This window comes from Buteo buteo, chromosome 9 (genome assembly GCF_964188355.1).
Source record: "Buteo buteo chromosome 9, bButBut1.hap1.1, whole genome shotgun sequence".
NCBI lineage: Eukaryota > Metazoa > Chordata > Aves > Accipitriformes > Accipitridae > Buteo > Buteo buteo.
The window spans coordinates 277,135-295,081 of record NC_134179.1 but is presented as its reverse complement, the minus strand read 5'-3'; the positions used below and the strand labels follow the sequence as shown (position 1 = coordinate 295,081).

The following is a 17,947-nucleotide window of genomic DNA, read 5'->3' as shown; positions in this document are numbered from 1 at the left end:
GACATTAAATGGTAGGATTTTAAGAACAAACTTGTTGTACTTGACTGTGCCGGACTTAGACCACTTAGTGAAAAGTAATGGCAGCATGCATAGATAGAACTTTGAAAAATACTCACTCTAACTGTGTATAATGTGTTGACCTGTAAGTTCTTGATCTCAGTGTAGTTCCTGGTGGTTCTAAGGGATGACCACTCCTTGGATCCACTCCTGCTGTATTCCACCTAGGAGCACCAAAACAAGTGATGAGGGCTCCACAGTTAACAACACTGTGGGGTGACAGGTCCCTCTGTGTGAAAATGTCAGTAGAAAGAAGTCTGAGAGCTCAGAAAGGGAGCCAGAAATGAGATTATGAACTTAAGGGCTGTGTTGCTACCTGCAGCCCTGCAGCATTTCTTTTCCCAACCTGCCCAATGCTCTCAGCAGATTTCCTCTACGAAATGTCCTATTCCTGCCCCCCCACCCCCCGCAGACATAGCCGTGTTCAGAAAGGCCAGCCCGTGCTGCTGCGAGCCCCCAGCAGCCTTCCCCGTCCCACGGCCGATCTGGACTCGGCCCTGCTGGGCAGCAGGACTCACAATGAATTCCCGTATGAGGCCATGGGCGTTCACAGGGGGACTCCAGCAGCCCGTCACCACGCCCTCAGCTTCTTTTTTCAGGGACAGCTGAAGGTTAAAGGGAGCATCTGGTACTAGGGAGAGAAACAGAGGTGTTAGTGACAGTCACAGTTGCGTGTCCAGATCACACAGGGAAAAGCTGGGTCTCCCCGAAAGGTGGGGACAAAGGGGGATGGCCAAGCAGTTCTGGCTCACGGGAGATGTCTTATTCCTGCAGTTGTGTCCTGAGTCCCTTTCACCTCCCTCTGGAGCAATGAAGCCTTTTTCATAACTGCAGTGAACCTACGATTTTGCTAAGCTCTTTGCTTTATTTTACATCCCTTCCCACACCTGACCTCCACTCTGCAGCTAGAAAAGAACTTGCTCCTTGCATGCAGTACTGAACAGTCCCACAGGCTCAGCACTGCACCGCGAGAAGAGATGAACTTCCCAGTGATACTAAACCACTAAGTCACAGGGAAGAGGGCAGGCTGGGGACTCAGTGCTGGACCGACTCTAGGCAGGGAACCCGCAGCCCTTTTTCCCAGTCCAGCACAATTCCCAGGCCTTTGGAAAGACACCTTTTGTTAGTAACAGGGATACCTCCGCAGTATCTACTTTCTAAGCTGAAGCGGCATGCATCAGGTCACTGATATGAGCCGCGCAGGTCTGCTTACATCCTTCGGGTGCCCGGAGGGTGATGAAGTCGTTGGTGTTGTAGACTCGGCTGAGACACTGCACTTGGACTTTGACCTGATAGGTACAGTCAGGCTTGAGGACTTTCAAAACACCGTTGGTTTTGTTGCTGTGGGTTTCCAAAATCTTCCAAATGCTTTCACCAACTGTCCTGTACGAGAGAGTCGCACCCCTCCAGTCAGGACAGTGTTTAGTAACAAAGGGTGAAACCATCTATCTGTATGTTAAGAGCTTGCTGCTTAGTTTTCTTTTCAGTAAAGCCACACCACTGGCTTGAAAAGGTGCTCTTTGAAAGCCTGAACTAAACATAGCTTAGTGACTTATAAGCACTGTCCTCTGAGGTTTTCTGTAACTGCTGTGCTCCAATTTCTTGACTTTGTTCTTGTTGTTAACGGTCCCACAAAGGCAAGACCTGACTGGAAAAAAACCCCTGAACATAGCTACATTACTGTCTGAGTAAACAGTTGTGGAGGAAACAAATACAGCTTTTCAAAAATGCCCCCTAGTTACAGCTATTTTGGGTCTCCTTTGCAGCCAAGTATTAGAAGATTTTTCAAGCAGAACTAGATTGCGCAGCTCTCAGTCTTTCAGGCCTGATTCTGTATGGTACTTTGCTGTAAACATGGGCATACTGATACCTGTGCTTATGCTTGTCCTAGCCTTTACTTGATACGAATAGCAACGGATCATGCAGTCTAATGGGTGGTGTACCTGTAATAGATGTTGTAGACACAGGAGGTCGAGGACATCCTTTTCGGCCGAGCCCACGTCAGAGTGACATCGCCAGAGAAATCAGCAGTCCACTGGAGGTTCTGGACTTTGTACACGATTGTGTCATCTAAGCAGGCAAAAGGAAAAGTTAGTCTATTGGAGGGAAACAAGCCCTTTGCCCAGAACAGAAACAGGAGTTACGTTTGTAGCACAAACAACATGTGGAGGTAGAAACAGTAGTATGACTGAAGGGAGTATCTGCACCATTCAAATTAGATGTGTAATTTAGGTGGGCGTTATCAGCGGAGAAGAGTGGGTTTGTCAGAAGGCAGTTCAGAGCAGGAACGTACCCCTGGTACTCTTAGTTCTCCCCAAAATGTCTTGGTTGTATTTACGCTGCATCATGCAAGCATCTCCTTTCCCCTAACAAAAGATAAAGCGTGGCTGTTGATGAAATACTCTTCAACATTATTTTGGAAGTGTACGAGTGCAAACTGATTAGTGCAAGCTAAGTCACTCTGCTACTTGTGCGATGAATCTGTGCTGTCACTGTAAGCCATCCAGGGTCTTTCTTTGCATGGTTTTCCTTATCACATTCCGTGTTCTGCAGAAGAACCCAAGCGAAAGCTGGTAATTAAGGCAGTCGTCTGGGGATTGCCTTGAAGCGAGCTCTGTTGGCTGAATTGCCGCCTGACCTTGGGTGAGGCATTTAGGGGATAACGGCGCTGTGAAATCCAGCACTGGCAGTGGTGGGAACTGGAGATGCTTATCTGAAATGGCTCAAATCCATACCCTGCTCCTGCCAGGCCATTCCCTCCTCTCTCCCTCCAGGGACTGCGTGTTGGAGCCCACATCCAAATGCCATGGCCTGGCCCCACTCGGGTGCTCAGCTTCATTCCTAGTGCTGTACAGAAACAAAGCGGAGTGGAGCCAAACTGCTCTGCTTCACTTTCTCTAACTGGCTGGAAAGGAAACCCAGCAGGCATGCGGGTCCACGGACAGGCACTGTAAGACAAGCTATCCAAGAGAAAAGAGATGGTTTCCCCTTGGTGTAGCAGTCAAGCAGTGAATCTCAGCAGCTACTTCCCCCTCCCCTGAACCTGCTAGCCTCTCCTAATCAATATTTAATTAAAGAACTAAAACCTGATTGATGCACAAACCCACAAACAGTTCGGTAGGAATCTCATGGCTGGCCAGAGACAGCGATTGATCACTGTTATCTGCCCAGGGCGGGCTGCTGCATGTGTCCTGCCTGCCTCTGCGGGGCCACCAAAGACCAGCATGGGAGGACCAGTGATGGCAGCAGAGCACGTGCCATGGCTCCCAGGGTCACCTTGCAAAGGATGACAGAGCTGGAGACTATTGCTTCGCCTGTGGCCCATGTAAAATAGACAGCTTTGCTCCTACCCATCCTAAAGTTGTTTTTCTGTGTTTGAGGCTGCCGGAAGACAAATTGTCAGTGTAGAATCTGGCCGGGAAGTTTGTCCCAGCTGGTTATAAATGAGCAAGGAGGTAGCTTGGACAACTAAAGCGAGGCAGATACATCTAGGATGTTGTGAATGAAAGGTCAGATATCCAGGAGAGCACCTCTGCGTGCTAACACAGAGCAGGGCCTGAGAAATGGGAGAGGGCTGCTGCTTACCGGTACAGTTCCTCTCATCGCTGCTGTCTGAGCAGTCCAGATATCCATCACACCGCTCTGTCACCATAATGCAGGCCTCTCCATCCTCACATTTATAACCATTAGGGCACGACAGGGGGCTGTGAGTAGCTGAAAGAGGCAGAATGGTTTCAGGACTCAAGGCAGGAAAGTTCCCTCACTAGCACTGGGCTCTTTGCAGTGTCAGTGCTGCTTCAAAAGCAGGCATGATGCTGGGGTGGCTGCATGTCAGGGATGGAGCTCAGGCAGAGCGTGTCAGTCATAGGGCCGTCTCATTCTGGCTGCATCTTCTGGCATGGTGGCATCAGAATAACCTGAAGCTTATCCTATGGAAAACAACTGCACTTCTAATAGGAATGGCACTGGTTGGTTGGGCTTTTTATTCCTTTTTTACTGTAATGCTGCATTTACTGCAAGGATTGCACCAGCAATAAAAGTCCTCGGTGGCTTCCCCGTCCTCCCAAAGAGCTTCCCAAGGGGAAGAGCCAGGCGAGACACTCTCCCCTCCCTGCACTTACGGCAGTTCCTCTCATCCGTGCCGTCCTGGCAGTCCCGCAGGCCGTCGCACCGCTTCCAGTTGGGGATGCACTTGTGCAGCTGCTGGCACTCGAACTCGAACCTGCTGCAGCGTCCCGGGAGCGCCGGAGAGGTGGCCGTCACGTTGGGTCCTGCACACAGCAGCCAGTGAGGAAACCACCCAATGCATGGCCAGGCCAGACTGCCGCTGCCACCAGAAGGGTCCAAAACCTGTCCCCAGGTCCCGACTCCACTAGATGGCAATCTCTCCCCATCTAGCAGGTAGATGGCTTCTGCCGGGCTGACGCCTAAGCCATCCTCTCTCCTGACTGCAGAGGGTTTGGAAAAGCAACCGGTTTGCAGGGGATGTCCTGCGCCAGCTCAGAGCTCGGCAAGCCTCAGCAAGGACCACAGTGAGGGAAAAAAACCCCCTCTTTTACCTTCAGCGTAGGTGTGAGCTGAAAAGCCATCCTCCAGCCCCACTCTCCGTGATCTTACACAGTCTCGGACCCAGTGGCATTTAAGCAGGGACCTGTGGCAGTAATTTATGCCTCCTGCAGGGCTGGAGCAGTGTCCCAGCTGGTGGCAGGGGGTCTGACCCCAGGGAGAGAGGAGACGCTGGGCTTTTACACCACAATGTAATTTAGCCCTGTTATCTGGCAAGGCTCTGAGACTGAAAGGCCAACAGTCCTTGCAGATGTGATCCTACGGAAAAAGGAAAGGGGTGAGGAAGAGAAAAGCTTACGTGAAGTCGGGCAGACTTCCTCGTCAGATCCATCAGTGCAGTCCTTGTAGCCATCGCAGACCCAACTGTTCATGATGCAGGTGCCGCTGTTGCAACGGAAGTGATTCGGTAAACACGTTGGTGGGATCGATGTAGTAATGGGATGAACTGGGGAACCTAAAAATACACGGGATAGAGCTGATCTGAGATCTCTGCTCCTGCCCGTGGCCTGTAAGCTGTGCCTCTTCCCAGCAGATTGGGAGCTGCTATCAGCAGAGGGAAGCGGGGAGCAGGCAAGGCATAACAAGCCCAATGTTTTCATCTGCATTCAATCTGCACAGCTCCTAATCAGGATTTCCAAAAACACAGAGTAAAAAGATGCTTGAGAGTGCATGCTCAGCCCATTCATGGGGGATTTTCAGAGCCACGGGGGCTGGTGCAGGCTGTCCCAAGCAGCCCTGCAGGAAGGCAGCTGATGCTGAGTGCACCTTCGACATGCTGCAGCCCAGCCTCGAGCAGGGCTCCCGTGAGCAGAGCAGAGTACCATGTGCCCTTACCCTCGCAGTCCTTCTCATCAGACCAGTCTCCGCAGTCATTCTCCTTGTCGCACTTCCACCGGTTGGGGATGCAGTGCCCGTTCCCGCACTGGAACTGGTAGTACCGGGAGCAGTTCGGGGCCTCTGTTGGGTTTTCTGACAACGAGAGGAGAGTCCTGTGAGCCCCAGTGTTATCTCACCAGTCTTGAGCACAGCCGAGGTGTGGGAGCATCTCAGGCCGGGCTACGGCTGGCCCAGAGAGCATCACCCTATCTATTTGCCTGAGCAGCACAGCTCGTCTCCAGAATCCCCACTCCTCACAGCCCTCGCTAGCTTGTTGCCACCACTATTACATCTGTGTGCTGGGTGCTTCATGGCCAGACCCCACCTATGATCTCAGAACCAGAGCTGACAGCAAAATTAAGACAGAGCATGGCACAAATGGAGAAGCAAACCCTGCAGCTCTGAAATGAAGACGCAGCTGCTTCGTCTGGCTGGGTACCGCTCCTACAGCTACCCAGGGAACAGTGGTAAATATTGAGTTTGGCTGAAAACTGCCTGTCTGCTTTGGGCTGTGAATCTGTGGAGTAAATATGGTCACATGTGACTTAGTCAAGCACAGGATGTGCCAGCCGTATTGGATTTTTCGTTGGGCTTCAGTTTACCTATCTGCAGTATGAGGAAAATGATACTGATCTCCCTGTAAGACACCCTGCAATGTGCAAGTGGAATGCTACACACGCATATACGTACATACACGAGTGCGTATGTAAAACATGAAGAAGGCAGTACTCTGTGCTCCTGAAATTCAGAGGAGGCTGGAACTACGGTGACGAGAGACCCTGAGGTACTGCTCACCGCAGTTCGCTTCATCGGAGTAATCGCCACAGTCATCCATCCCATCACACTTCCACACCAGGCTGATGCACACGCCGTTCTGGCACTGGAAGCTAAACTGGTCACAGGTCCGGTGGAATTCAGGGTCCTGGGCTGCAGGGGTGGCATGGAGGGACATCAGAGGTTTGGTGTAAAGTTCAAGGGCTTGAGAAAAGCTCATCGAGGAGGAAGGAAGGAGCACACTCAGAGGCAATCACGGGCTTATAAGCAGAGTATTACAGTCCAGAGCCAACTCTTAGGAGACCTGGCAGCTTTCTGGTACCCCAGGTAAGGCACTCCCCTCTCCATGCCCCTGGTTTCATTCTCTGTCCCACCCTCCTTCTGCAAAGGTGCACAACATCACACTTACAGCAGCCAGCATAGTTGGCATCTTCATCTGATCCGTCTCGACACTGGACGATGCCATCGCACACCATGGAGTGGAACAAGCACTGCTGCCGGTTCTTGCACACGAAATCCATGTAGCGGGTGCACAGGGGTTCTGGAGAAATGGGAGGTCAGGAGGAGAAGGCATGGCACCTCTGCTGTCCTTGGCAGCAGGAATGCCACCCACTGTGATCTGCACAGGCCTGAGCACAGCGGCCAGATTTTAGGAATTTACAGAAAGCATCCAAGACAAATGTCTCAAGCTCTGTCCCTGTCCCTCGCCCGATAACACGTCAGGGTGCAAGCGGTTTGGCACAGGCACCAGGAAGGGTTTCATCACCTCCCTGAATACAGCTCCTGACAGCGCGTCCTCCCTACCCGTCACAGCCCTGCCTACTGCGCCTTTTGCTGACAAACGCAGACCAGCCAGTTTCCCAGGGGGCTCGTGAATGCTAACTAAGGCTTTCTCATTATCTCACCAGGGCTTTTCTCCCAGCAGGATGGGCTTTGGCAGACCCTGAAGGCTGTCAGCCCTCGCTGCCGGGGCCCCGCCAGCTCCCTGTGGCCCCCGTACTCACCACAGTGCCTCTCATCTGAGGCGTCAGAGCAGTCGTTGATGCCGTCGCAGTGTTTGCTGGTTGGGATGCAAGTGCCATTCGGGCACTGGAAGCCGTTGCACTTTTTTTCTGAAATTCAGAATTGGGTGGATGTTGCACGGGGTTTTTTAAAGCTGCCTTATTTAGCTACAAAAAGCCAGTTGCCTTCTCCCTGTGTCCACCTGCTTTTGCAGGGATGGGAATCGTCCCTCTGAGCTCGCTGCAGGCTTATCTCCGCAAGTTTGTAGAAATCCCTCCCACCCCGTGGCAGAGCCCCCTCCTCACACAGCACACGTTACCGCAATTGGCGGGGTCCTCGTCGGAGCCGTCCTGGCAGTCGGCATCGCCGTCGCAGGCCCAGCGCTGTGGGATGCAGTGGCCGTTCTGGCACTGGAAGCTGGAGGCCTCGCAGGTGTGATATACTGCTGAAACCAGAGCCGGGGGGGGCCGTGCCTGAGCACGGGGTGCCGACACGTCCCCGCCGAGCTGCGGCACGCGTCGAGTCGGGCCCCGCTGCCGCACACCCCCGCCCCCTCCGCCTGCGCCAGGACTTCACGCCACGGCAGGCATGCCACGCGCCGAGCGCAGCTCCAGACCATGAGCGACCACCCCGTGGGCCCCGGGCAAGAGGTTGCCGGGGGTCCGTGTTCTTCATGGAGGGAGTCCACGTTCTCCATGGGTCACACCGTGGTCTCTCCCTCTCCGCGCCGTGCTTGCTCACAAGCCTGCTGTGCCTCAGGGATGGCTTTTGGAGGCTAGCAAGCTCTCCCAAAGTCAGGAGCCTCTTTCCCTTTGATCTCGGTCCTTGGTGTGTCTGGGCAAAAGTGACGGTGGTGACATCTGGCCAGAGATGGCAAGAAACGTCACAGCAAGCAAGCAAGCCTTGGCAGAGCGGCAGGGTCCCCCATGCAGGGGAGGACATACACAGAGACGGCCTTTAATAAGGCAGGCAAGGCTTTTCCATGTTGCTAAAGCCAATTAGAAATACAATTCTCCTTGGGTTTACAAGGAAGTAGGGCCCTGGCTTTTCTTAGGCTCCTGTCATGAAAATATCTGCCTGCGGGGGATCTTGGTTGAAGCCTGGTCTACATTGTCACTTTAGAGAAAAATATCGCTTTTCAGCCAGGAGAGCGCTCGTTGTTATTGAGAAGAAAAGCAATGTTCAACTTAATTAAATTGCATGCTACTGAATTTTAGGTTAGCGAGTGGCATGCACTTGCAGATATTTCAAAATACTACAGTCTTGTGGCAGTAATATTCTATTAGGTATTCAGCGTGAAATGTCATTATTTTAGATAAGAGCAATAATTGCAGGCGGTGAAGTCAGATGAAATGTTTCTCCAAAAATTGTGATCCTCTTAGATAATTTCAACTTTAGGCTTTACAAACCCAATATGCTTTTTGAAGTAGGTTCCTTTCCTGTAGTAATTCTCTCTGGAGAAACTCATGTGAGAGATAAGTGATAGCAATATAAATTAAACCTTCTTATATAGCCATGCACTCGGAATACTAACGACCAGGATCCCCAGCGCCACGCTATAAACCCCGTATGCTCGAGGCACGGCAAATGCCGCAGCGGGTGAGCACACAGGAGCTCGGAGGCCTGAAAGGGATCTCCTAGATCCTCGTGCCAGAGCCCCACGACAGCAGCTAGCCTCGCCGTCTGTCCCAGCGGCGCCAGGGCTGCAGCCAGAGCAGATACCGGATGGTGCCAGTAGCCCCGGGGGCTCTCGTGGGCCCCCAGGGCTCCCCTGGTCCCATCATCCTGTCTCCTCTAATGGGCTGATCTCAGTCGTGTGGTGTGGAAACCACTGCTTTTATCTTGAAATATCCCGTGTAGTACTTTCCAAGTATGATCTTACGCCTTTCACTGATGGACTGAAGCACTGCCTACTCTCAGAACTCTCTTCTCATGCAAATACTTAGGTTTTTGGCTTTGTTGGGTTTTGGGCGGGTTTTTTTTTTTGTTTGGTTTTTTTTTGTTGTTTTTTAATGGGAAAGACCAATACATTGTTATCTGTTGACTTTTCTAATGAGAAAAAGGCTCTGTCTGGGTGTTAACCTCAGGAGACTGCTGAGGAACATCAGTTTTATGCTGTGGTGCTGAGCATGGTTGAGTGTTGTGACTTTCAACTGCAAACAGAGAATGAGGCTCAGGGGCATAGGACTTGCTGCACAAGAGGCATAAAGTAGGAACAATACTATTTCTGGCAACCAGGTTGCATTGATATGAGTTGTAAGGGAAAAAAAGAGCAGATCTTCCACGTGTGACTCCATACTCATGAGATCCCCTTTAGATTTCCAAATTCACAGAGCAAAGTGAGGCCACTCAGAAGAGGAGCCGCTTCCCGAACTAAATCTGCCACTCCTTCAGATCAATTGATTGTGGAGAAGCTGCAAAGAACATGCCTGTTTTCTGCAACGTATTTAACGGCAAGAAAATGGTCAGAGTTCAACCTGTGAAATGTGATCAGCACACGGTGGCCTGTTCGCTGCCTCCGTGCAACAAGGGAGCCCTTTTTGCGCAGAAGCATTCTTTGGCTGCCCGGCAGCCACAGACCCACTTCCCCACTCAATGAAGCTTCAAAGGCACAGCCACTGCCAGCTGATACACAGAAGACGTATGGCCCCATGGCCGCCGCAGCGAGGCATGCCTGTCTGTGCAATCTTGCAAGTAAAAAGCAGAGCTGGATCACTGTGTGAGCATCACAAAGCTGTCGGCAAACTCACAGCAAGCCCTAAGGCCTGTTGAAGGCACTGGAGGGAAGAAACCCTTTGCTTTTGGAGCATTACAGCCCCCTGAGCTGAGCTGCAGGCTGCCTGGCTGCCCTGCTGTGTGGCTCGGCTACTGACCAGGGAAACTGAGGCACAAGACGCTGGCCAATGTCTTACAGCACCTCAGGCTGTAAGTAATGAGTGTCTGCAACTGAAGGTTATTGATCACATCAAAGTGCTTACCAGTGCAGTTTGCTTCATCGGACCAGTCCCTGCAATCGTTATCACCATCACACATCCAGGAGAGACGAATGCACATCCCTGAGCTGCAACTGAATTCATCGTTTCTACACTGGTGAGCCTCTGCAAAAAAAGCACACACAGTTCAGATGTTGTCGGGGCCGGGGGACAGGAGGAGGAAAGCTTCACATGGGCTATTGACCAAGGAGAGGAGGCTGATTTCTCAGAGGTGACAGACTAGACAGCCCTGCAAAGCAGACTCGTCTTGAAAGCATGTTTTCCTGCCTCGTCCCTAGCCCTGAACGACCAAGAGCTACCACCTTGCTGTTTACCAGCCTCTTCTCTCCTTCAATTCAGCACCCCACCTCTCCAAACAGCTAAGCTGGAGGTGGATGGCCACAGACATGGCACCACTGAGCAACCCGCGCCTCCTGTGTGCTTGCTGGGCAGCTGCCCAAGGTCAGCTTGTAATCTCCACCAAGTATTTGGCTTTGGGTCACAGGAGTACCCAAGGAGCAGAGCGGCAGAGCTGGATGGTGACGGCACAGAAGTCTCCCTGCCGGACCACAGCGAGGGGGAGAACCAGCGCACAGCCTCGCTCTCTTCTCCTGTCCCTCATTGCCCAGTAACCAGTAAATGATGGGAGGAGGTGGCTCTTAGCCAGGATAAACAAGGGGATCTGGCGAAGCACTGCTTTGCCCTGCAGTGTCTACGAGTAGCACCCTGCCCCCAAACACTGCTGGGTCTTCCGCCCTCGCACAGGGACAGGGAAGGAGGTTTGAGTGAGGGCACTCACCACAGTGACGTTCATCACTGTTATCCCCGCAGTCGTCCTCCAGGTCACATTTGTAGGACAGTGGGATGCAGGTCCCCGAGCCCTGGCAGCGGAACTGGGTCTCGGTGTCGCACACAGTGGTGGCTAACGCAGCAGAGAGGGAGAGGAGGAGGAGGAGAAGGAGGTTAAGGTGGTGGTTAGGAAACTCTTTCTGCTGTCTGAGTCTGTGTACTCGGTACAAGGAAATGAAGGGAGAGGGACAGCATCCTGCCCGCCTTGCTCAATGCAGCCTGAGTTACTGTTATTGTATTTTAATGTCATTATTAGGCACTCCGCATAAAGCAGAGCAGAGCAGGGTTAGCTGTCTGTCTGGGGATCAGGACTGAAGCTCCTGCCACCGTCATGCTCACTCGAGAGCCAGGGGCAGTGCCTTCCAGCCAGGGAGCAAGAAAGCTGAGGCTGTAGAGCTGCGTGCTCCCCACAAAGGGGCTTAGTAAGCAGTGAGATCAGGCAGGGCAGCCAAAGGAGGGGCAAAGCTGGGCATGAGCATTGCTATCCAAGGCAGCATCCCTGTGCCAAACCAGTGACCCCTCGGTGAACCCCCGCAGAGGAACGGGTACCTGCAGAGGCTTTCCCTCACCTGGAGCCAGGCAATGAACTCGAACTTGGACTCTGCTGACACGTATCGTAATGTTGGCAGGAAAATAAGCTCCTTATCAGTACAAAATGGGCATAAATGGCATCTCTGCAGGAACACCTGGTCCTCCACTGATTCCTAACTTTAAACCTGGCCCTTTTTCCACAGCACACTAATCCAAACCCTTCAGGCTCTGCAAAGCTGTGGAACATCTGCGCCTCCTGCACGCATTGGTGGTCCCTAATTTTACTTGAAAAGGTGACCTCCACCTTTAATGTGTGAACTTGATTTATGAGCTCAACAAGAGGCCCGTGTCTGCATGATGCAGACAGAAAGTCACTTTCTATCTGCACTCTTTTCCTCGGCACTGGCTGTGCCCTCAATTATCCTCAGAAGACAATTACTGCAGGAGACAAACACACGCCCTCACATGACAGCTGAAATCAGTCTCACTGAATTTTAGACATTTACACCTGAGCTGGTCGAGGGGGAAATATTGGCCCCTGCAGGACACAACTAATCCGACTGGCTTTGTGTGTCTGTCAGAGGAGGAGATGAGTTGTGCCCCCAGAGCGCCTCTTGCTCTCCGTGACTATGAAGGGTGCATAGACCATCGGTTCAGATGCGATGCCGACACAGCAGACATCTAAATTTGGACAGGCAAATGCCACCACAGGACACTTACGGCAGTTCTTCTCATCGCTCATGTCCCCACAGTCATTGTCGTTGTCACACTGCCAAATGCTGTTTATGCAGTTCCCATTGAAGCATCTATACTGGTTGGGCAGACACGTGTTTTCTGGTGCAAAAGGGAAAACAAAAACAAGCTGGCACAAGGCATGACACTGCGCTTTCAGAAGACAGGCCATACTCCTCCTCACCTAAAGGGCAGCGCAAAGGTCGTGCCGACCTCTCGCAACGGCAGAAGCTGCCTCTCAACATAAAGCAGCAGCAAGAACCAAGCATGGTTTTACCTTCCTTTATGCAAGTGTTGTTTTTCATGCTGTAGCCATGAGGACAGTCGCACTTCACCTCCCCCGTGGGCAGCACAGTGCTGGACACCCCCTCAGGGCACTTGCAGCTCCTACCATTGTTCGACTTGGGCAGGCAGAGCAGGCTGCAGGGCTTGGTGATGCAGGCGTTCTCCCCTGGCGAGAGGGCAGGGAGGAAGGGGACGTCATCAGGATAGAGGGCTGGAGATGCCGCGGGAAACCCAATTTCACCTGCTATCCCAGGCTTTGGGTTCAGACCCCCGTTAGGAGCCAGTTCTGCAGCGCCGAGTGCTGAGGCTGGCCTTAGAAATGCACAGAGCCATCTGCTCCAGGGAGACTGAGGGCCTTAAAGGTCCTCCCAGTCTCTTGCAGGCTGCTGACTAGCAAAGCCCTTTGATGGTCTTCTACCCATCCGAAAATGAAGCCACTCCCTTCAGCGCATTCATCATGCCACCGCTACATTATCACAGCCCAGATGGATGACTAAGTGGAGGACAAAGTTAGTGCAGCTCTGAGACCCTATATTTTTTTTGGCCTGTACAGCACTTTGCACGGAAAGGCCATGGTCTGTGACGTAAAATATGAGGTGCCACCACAGCCGAGTGCCCTCTGGGCTCTCTCCCTGATGGGGAGCATCTCTCCTGGCAGCCAAAAAGCAGGGTGCACCACTCGTGAAATGCATTCCTTACGACGGTGCCTGAGCGCTTCAAACCCTGCAGGAATGGGGATATATTCAGGCTCATGAAATGTGAGCCGGGATGGCCTGGTGGCCCGGGAACTTGTCGAAATGGGGGATAAACGCATTCCTAGACTGCAGGAAAGATCGTCTGCACACTCACGTGATTACCTGTTGTCTTTCCTCTGTAAAAGATTTTCATATCCATGATCCCGTTTAATCGGCCAACTAAGATCTCCATCCTTGAGCCGCTGTTTTTGGATGCTCGGAAAATGCTCAGCTGCGACCAGTCGTTCCAGTAGATTTCATTCTGAAACACAGGCTTTGCTCTTAGCGTGAGGAGCAGCGCTGCTGGGGCCGTGCTCGTCAGCGGTTACCTGCGCTAAGCCACCCTAACCGCCTGGATGTGTGGGGCAGTTGAGAGTGCAAAGTCTCCCCAGCCCAAGGGGCAGAAGAAGAGGAAGACCTGAGGTGGGATTTGAGCAGGAATCAAAGCAGTAGTCAGATCTGCTGAGTGGCAAACCATCTGGGGAAGATAGTGCAGTGCAGCTGCTTGGGAAAGCTGCATGTCTCTTGGATGTTGGTCCCGGTTTCAACTGCACCTGCCTGCTCGTTTCAGGGCTTTGTGGGAACATGCCAGGAGTGGAAATAGAGCAAGCATCACGCCAGCTCCTACCCTCCGAATCCAGTGTGCTCAATGCTCTTCTGCCACCCGCCCCATGCACATGACAACCTCTGAGCGCGTATGCTACGGAAATGCATACTGACTGGAAATGACCCGCTGCATATGTACCTTAAATACAGCAATAGCGTAGGGGTGCGGGAGGCTGTCCAGGATCACAGATCTCTGCAGCCCATTGAAATCGACCCTCTCGATCCTGTCCATGTAGGCTTCTGTCCAGTAGATCCAGCGGTCATCCACAGAAATGCCATTTGGCCACCGCACGCCCTCCGAAACGATGCACCCGGCTGACGACCCATCCATGTCACTTCTGTAAATGCCAGCTCGGGAGTCTCCCCAGTCTGTCCAGAACATCAACCTGACAACAGGCAGAGAGGTTACTCGAAAAAATAACAAAACAGCTCATCAAAAGGAAACAGGTTATGAAGCAGAGGTTTGAATACTTTACATTCCACGTCTCTTGCAAGACATGCCTTTGGAAAGGGAACTCTTTGTAATTCTAATGAACACCACTAGCAGATCTACAAGCAGCAGACAGGCTTATTTAGCTGCAGGTTCTGTGGTGTGAGTGCAGCTGTAGGTTACCTTGCATTGATCTGCTTTGCTTTAGTGCGTGCAGCTAAAGGCAGCTCAGGTTTGTCAGCGCTACATTTGCAGTGCAGCAGTGGTGGCAAAACCGTACTTGGAAAAATGTAACTTGCATTTGGCTCTTGAATTTGAGTGTGGCTCAGTTGCTTATGCGGCTTTATCGCTGCAACTTTCCCCACGGATCAGACCAGTTTTACTGGCAGGAAAAGTTATTTACTAGTAGGTATGTTTGGGTGGTAAAACAGCAGTTTAATGGAAAGAAAAACCAGTTTGTGATCTCTGCTCCCAGGCAGCTGGTGCCTTATTTGGGCATGCGATAGCAAGAGTGGGCTCCACGGGGCAGGACTGTGAGCTGTACCCCACCACATTGCCTGCCGCCGCTCCCCACCCCTCCATCGCGCCCTTCGGGGCCAAGCCTCGCAAAGCTTTCTGTGCAGCGTCCTCCCTCGTGTTTGCCTCTTACGAGCGTAGCGGCACAAGAGGGGCTGTAGCGGCACGGTTCCCTTGGGGAATACCAAAGCACCCGACTACTCACGATGCTTTCGTTCTTACCCGTCTCTGGGAACCAGAGCGAGGGCTCTGGGTCGTTCGAGTATCGAGGAATTGAGGACGGTGAGTCGCAGGTCTCCATCTGGATTGGCAACCTAGAGTCATAAACAACAACAGGAGGGGTGTGTTTGCTGAGGGTAATACGGAGGGCAATCGCACTGGTTAAAAAGTTACATGAAATCTGTGGCAGGTAATTACTGTTCCCTAATAAAATAACTGCCGTGGGCACAGGGAGCAGTTACTGTGAAGCAGGTGATAAAAGAGGATAGATCGGTGTATTTATTGACATTTCTGCGTGACTGAGTGAGCAGCCAGCTGCTGCCACGCTCTGTCCGTACCCCGTGCTGGCTGTGCGTACTATGCAAGGATGTTGCTTCCCACCCCCATTTCTGCTGTGTGATTTGGCCTCACAAACTGACCTCGGTTTAAGTGCACAGGGCTGAATATTATCATACACTGTTTGCATTTAACTCCAATAAAGTGGCACGTGGGACGAGGGTCAGTGTTCAGTAACGCCCCACCAGCAATGAGAATTCAGGGCAGTAGCCGACTTAGGGCCCAGCCACCTCAAAGATGCACTGACAAAATCACCTCTCTGTAGCACGGGTTGGCATAGCTGTACCTCAATTTTGGGAATCCCGGCATTGACCCAGTACAGCAACTGACTGAGAGGTTCAAAGGCCAAAGCTTCCACTGTTTCCAGCCCGGTGCTTATGATTATTTCTTGCCCAGAGCTGCCATTGAGACAAAGACGCTGGAAAAAAAAAATCAGAATAAAAGATGAGGAACTTCCACTGCCTCAAGGCAATCGCGGTCAGGGGTGCAAGGCAAGCTGTAACAGACAGCTCGGAGGGGAGGAGTACCCAAGATAAACATTTGTATTTCGAGGTGTGTATGCAACACCCACCCCCGGTGCAAGGAGGTGATGACACGGGCAGCCGGCACCACGGCAGCCTCTCCACCTCCTGGCTCACCTGTATAATGTCAAGAGTGACATCGGCCCAGTACAAGCAGTTGTGGTCGTAGTCAAAGTCCAGGGCGACCGCCCCTTGCAGCCCGGCCAGGGGCAGCTCCTCGCTGATGCCAGAGGCAAGGTTGTAGCGGTGGATGGAGTAGCGGGTGGCGTAGAGAATGAACTCGTTCTCCTCTGCAAGAACAGGGAGCGCCTTGTTTAGACGCCTCTGGCCATTTTAGGCTACTCGGGGGGCAAAAAGAAAATACCAGGTATTTTTCCTTACCCCGACCACATGTTTTAGCACCTCAGCATAAGGGAGGCAAAGATCCTTTGTCTTAGTGGGATTAGGTTAATGAGAACACGCTAATAGTCTTATGTGGGTCCCGTGCGCACTCGTGCCCGGGAACACACTGCGGCCGTTGTTTGCCCTGGGGGCTGAAGGAGGAGGTAAGCACAGCACAATCTGTCGTGACCCCTTCCTTCCCACGTTAGCATGCCGCCAATTAGAAACAAAATACTCATCTCCCATTCCTCAAAATTCTCATTAAAAAGGTGGGAGTGATGTAAATCTGCAAGTCCTAGGGGACACCGGCACCGCAGTAAATGTCTCGGAGTGGGTTTTATTTCTAAATTGCGCCGAATCCAGCGTAATGGAATCCTGGTCCAGGACAAAGTCTCCTGGGCTTCAGCATGCTACCGGTCAAGTCCAATAACGCTATTAATGAGTAAAGCTAATGTCAGTAAGTAACTCTGGCTGTGCATCCCTAATGAGATTATACGGAGATAGGAAACAGATACTGTACATGAAAGTGTTACCATGGTGCAAGCCAACACGTATCTGAAGACGATCAGCAAATACTCTGGGAACACGGCACTTCAAAGCCCAGCCCGGTGGGGACTGCAGGTTTATTTTTCAGTCAGCAAGGCCCTTCTCAGCATGACTAACACAGCTCTCCAAATAGCTCAAGAGGGCCTGGAGGGGTGAATAACGTGGCGGGCTCTGAACAAGGAGGAAAACTAAGCATGGCATTGGCATGAATCCCAGCAGCGGGAACACCACCCCGGGCACCCACCAGGCTGTTTTGAATCGGGAATATCTTTTGCACCCTGAAAAATCTTAGGACAGTGCAGGGAATCCTCACGCTGGCGGGTCTGGCTGCACTGCATCCCTGTGGCTCCATTCAGCCACGGCTCCGGGCTCACCCTGCCCGCAGTGCCGGCTCAGCCGCCCCATCCCTTACACGAGCCTCTTCCCTGCCTCAGGCTCGCTCTTGAGCTGCTGCACAACAGCATGCTAATCACGCATCTTGTGATGGCAGATTAAATTAAAGCTGTAATGAGCGGAATGCAAATGACTTTGGCAGCACAGGAGCACAAGATCGTCGCAGTGCCTCATACATTTGAGAGGAGAAAATAAGGACGGAGGCGAAGTCTGGCGGGCACGGGCAAGAGGACTAAAGGGCAGCCTTTGCCCCTGTCCAGCCCCAAATAGCCATCGTTCAACTGCACATGGTGGCCCGTCTCAGGGTGGTACCTTCCCAAGGGTTTCTCCAGGATAGGGGTAGCTTTGATCTAACTCCTATCTTTCTGGTTGAGTTCAAGCCAGCTACAGCGAGGACGCGATGGGGATAAGAGGGTTCCTGCCCGCAGCCTGCTCTGAAGGCTTTGGCCTCCTGTGACTTTAGGAGCAGAGACGGCTCTGCACCATAGGCTGAAGCTGCTCCTGAGCAGATCCCTCAGAAGCTCTCTGGCCCCTGGACAGGACAGGAGATGACACATTTGTAACCCATCAAGGCATTTCAGCTCTTGCATCATAGGTTTTGTCCAAGAGCCCTCTGGGAAT

General features: G+C 52.2%; 1 protein-coding gene across 4 annotated transcripts in view; it reads right to left on the bottom strand.

Annotated features, from left to right (window-relative positions):
* The window catches only part of SORL1 (sortilin related receptor 1), a 53,000-nt gene that overhangs the window by 12,330 nt on the left and 22,723 nt on the right, over positions 1-17,947 (bottom strand). For 3 of the 4 annotated variants that reach the window (XR_012651461.1, XR_012651462.1, XM_075034813.1), the window contains exons 17-37: positions 16,124-16,296; positions 15,772-15,903; positions 15,153-15,244; positions 14,124-14,370; positions 13,502-13,640; positions 12,637-12,810; positions 12,348-12,461; positions 11,047-11,169; positions 10,254-10,373; positions 7,595-7,720; positions 7,278-7,385; positions 6,683-6,814; positions 6,295-6,426; positions 5,458-5,592; positions 4,922-5,077; positions 4,179-4,328; positions 3,643-3,771; positions 2,001-2,127; positions 1,271-1,440; positions 576-688; positions 117-221 (exon numbers count right to left, since the gene is read on the bottom strand). Coding sequence is in view for 2 of the 4 variants with exons in the window: in XM_075034813.1 (XP_074890914.1) it covers positions 117-221; positions 576-688; positions 1,271-1,440; positions 2,001-2,127; positions 3,643-3,771; positions 4,179-4,328; positions 4,922-5,077; positions 5,458-5,592; positions 6,295-6,426; positions 6,683-6,814; positions 7,278-7,385; positions 7,595-7,720; positions 10,254-10,373; positions 11,047-11,169; positions 12,348-12,461; positions 12,637-12,810; positions 13,502-13,640; positions 14,124-14,370; positions 15,153-15,244; positions 15,772-15,903; positions 16,124-16,296 (2,897 nt within the window). In the remaining 2 variants the exon portion in view is untranslated. The remainder of the gene's footprint in view (positions 1-116; positions 222-575; positions 689-1,270; positions 1,441-2,000; positions 2,128-3,642; positions 3,772-4,178; positions 4,329-4,921; positions 5,078-5,457; positions 5,593-6,294; positions 6,427-6,682; positions 6,815-7,277; positions 7,386-7,594; positions 7,721-10,253; positions 10,374-11,046; positions 11,170-12,347; positions 12,462-12,636; positions 12,811-13,501; positions 13,641-14,123; positions 14,371-15,152; positions 15,245-15,771; positions 15,904-16,123; positions 16,297-17,947) is intronic. The other variant, XM_075034814.1, reaches the window with a different exon arrangement.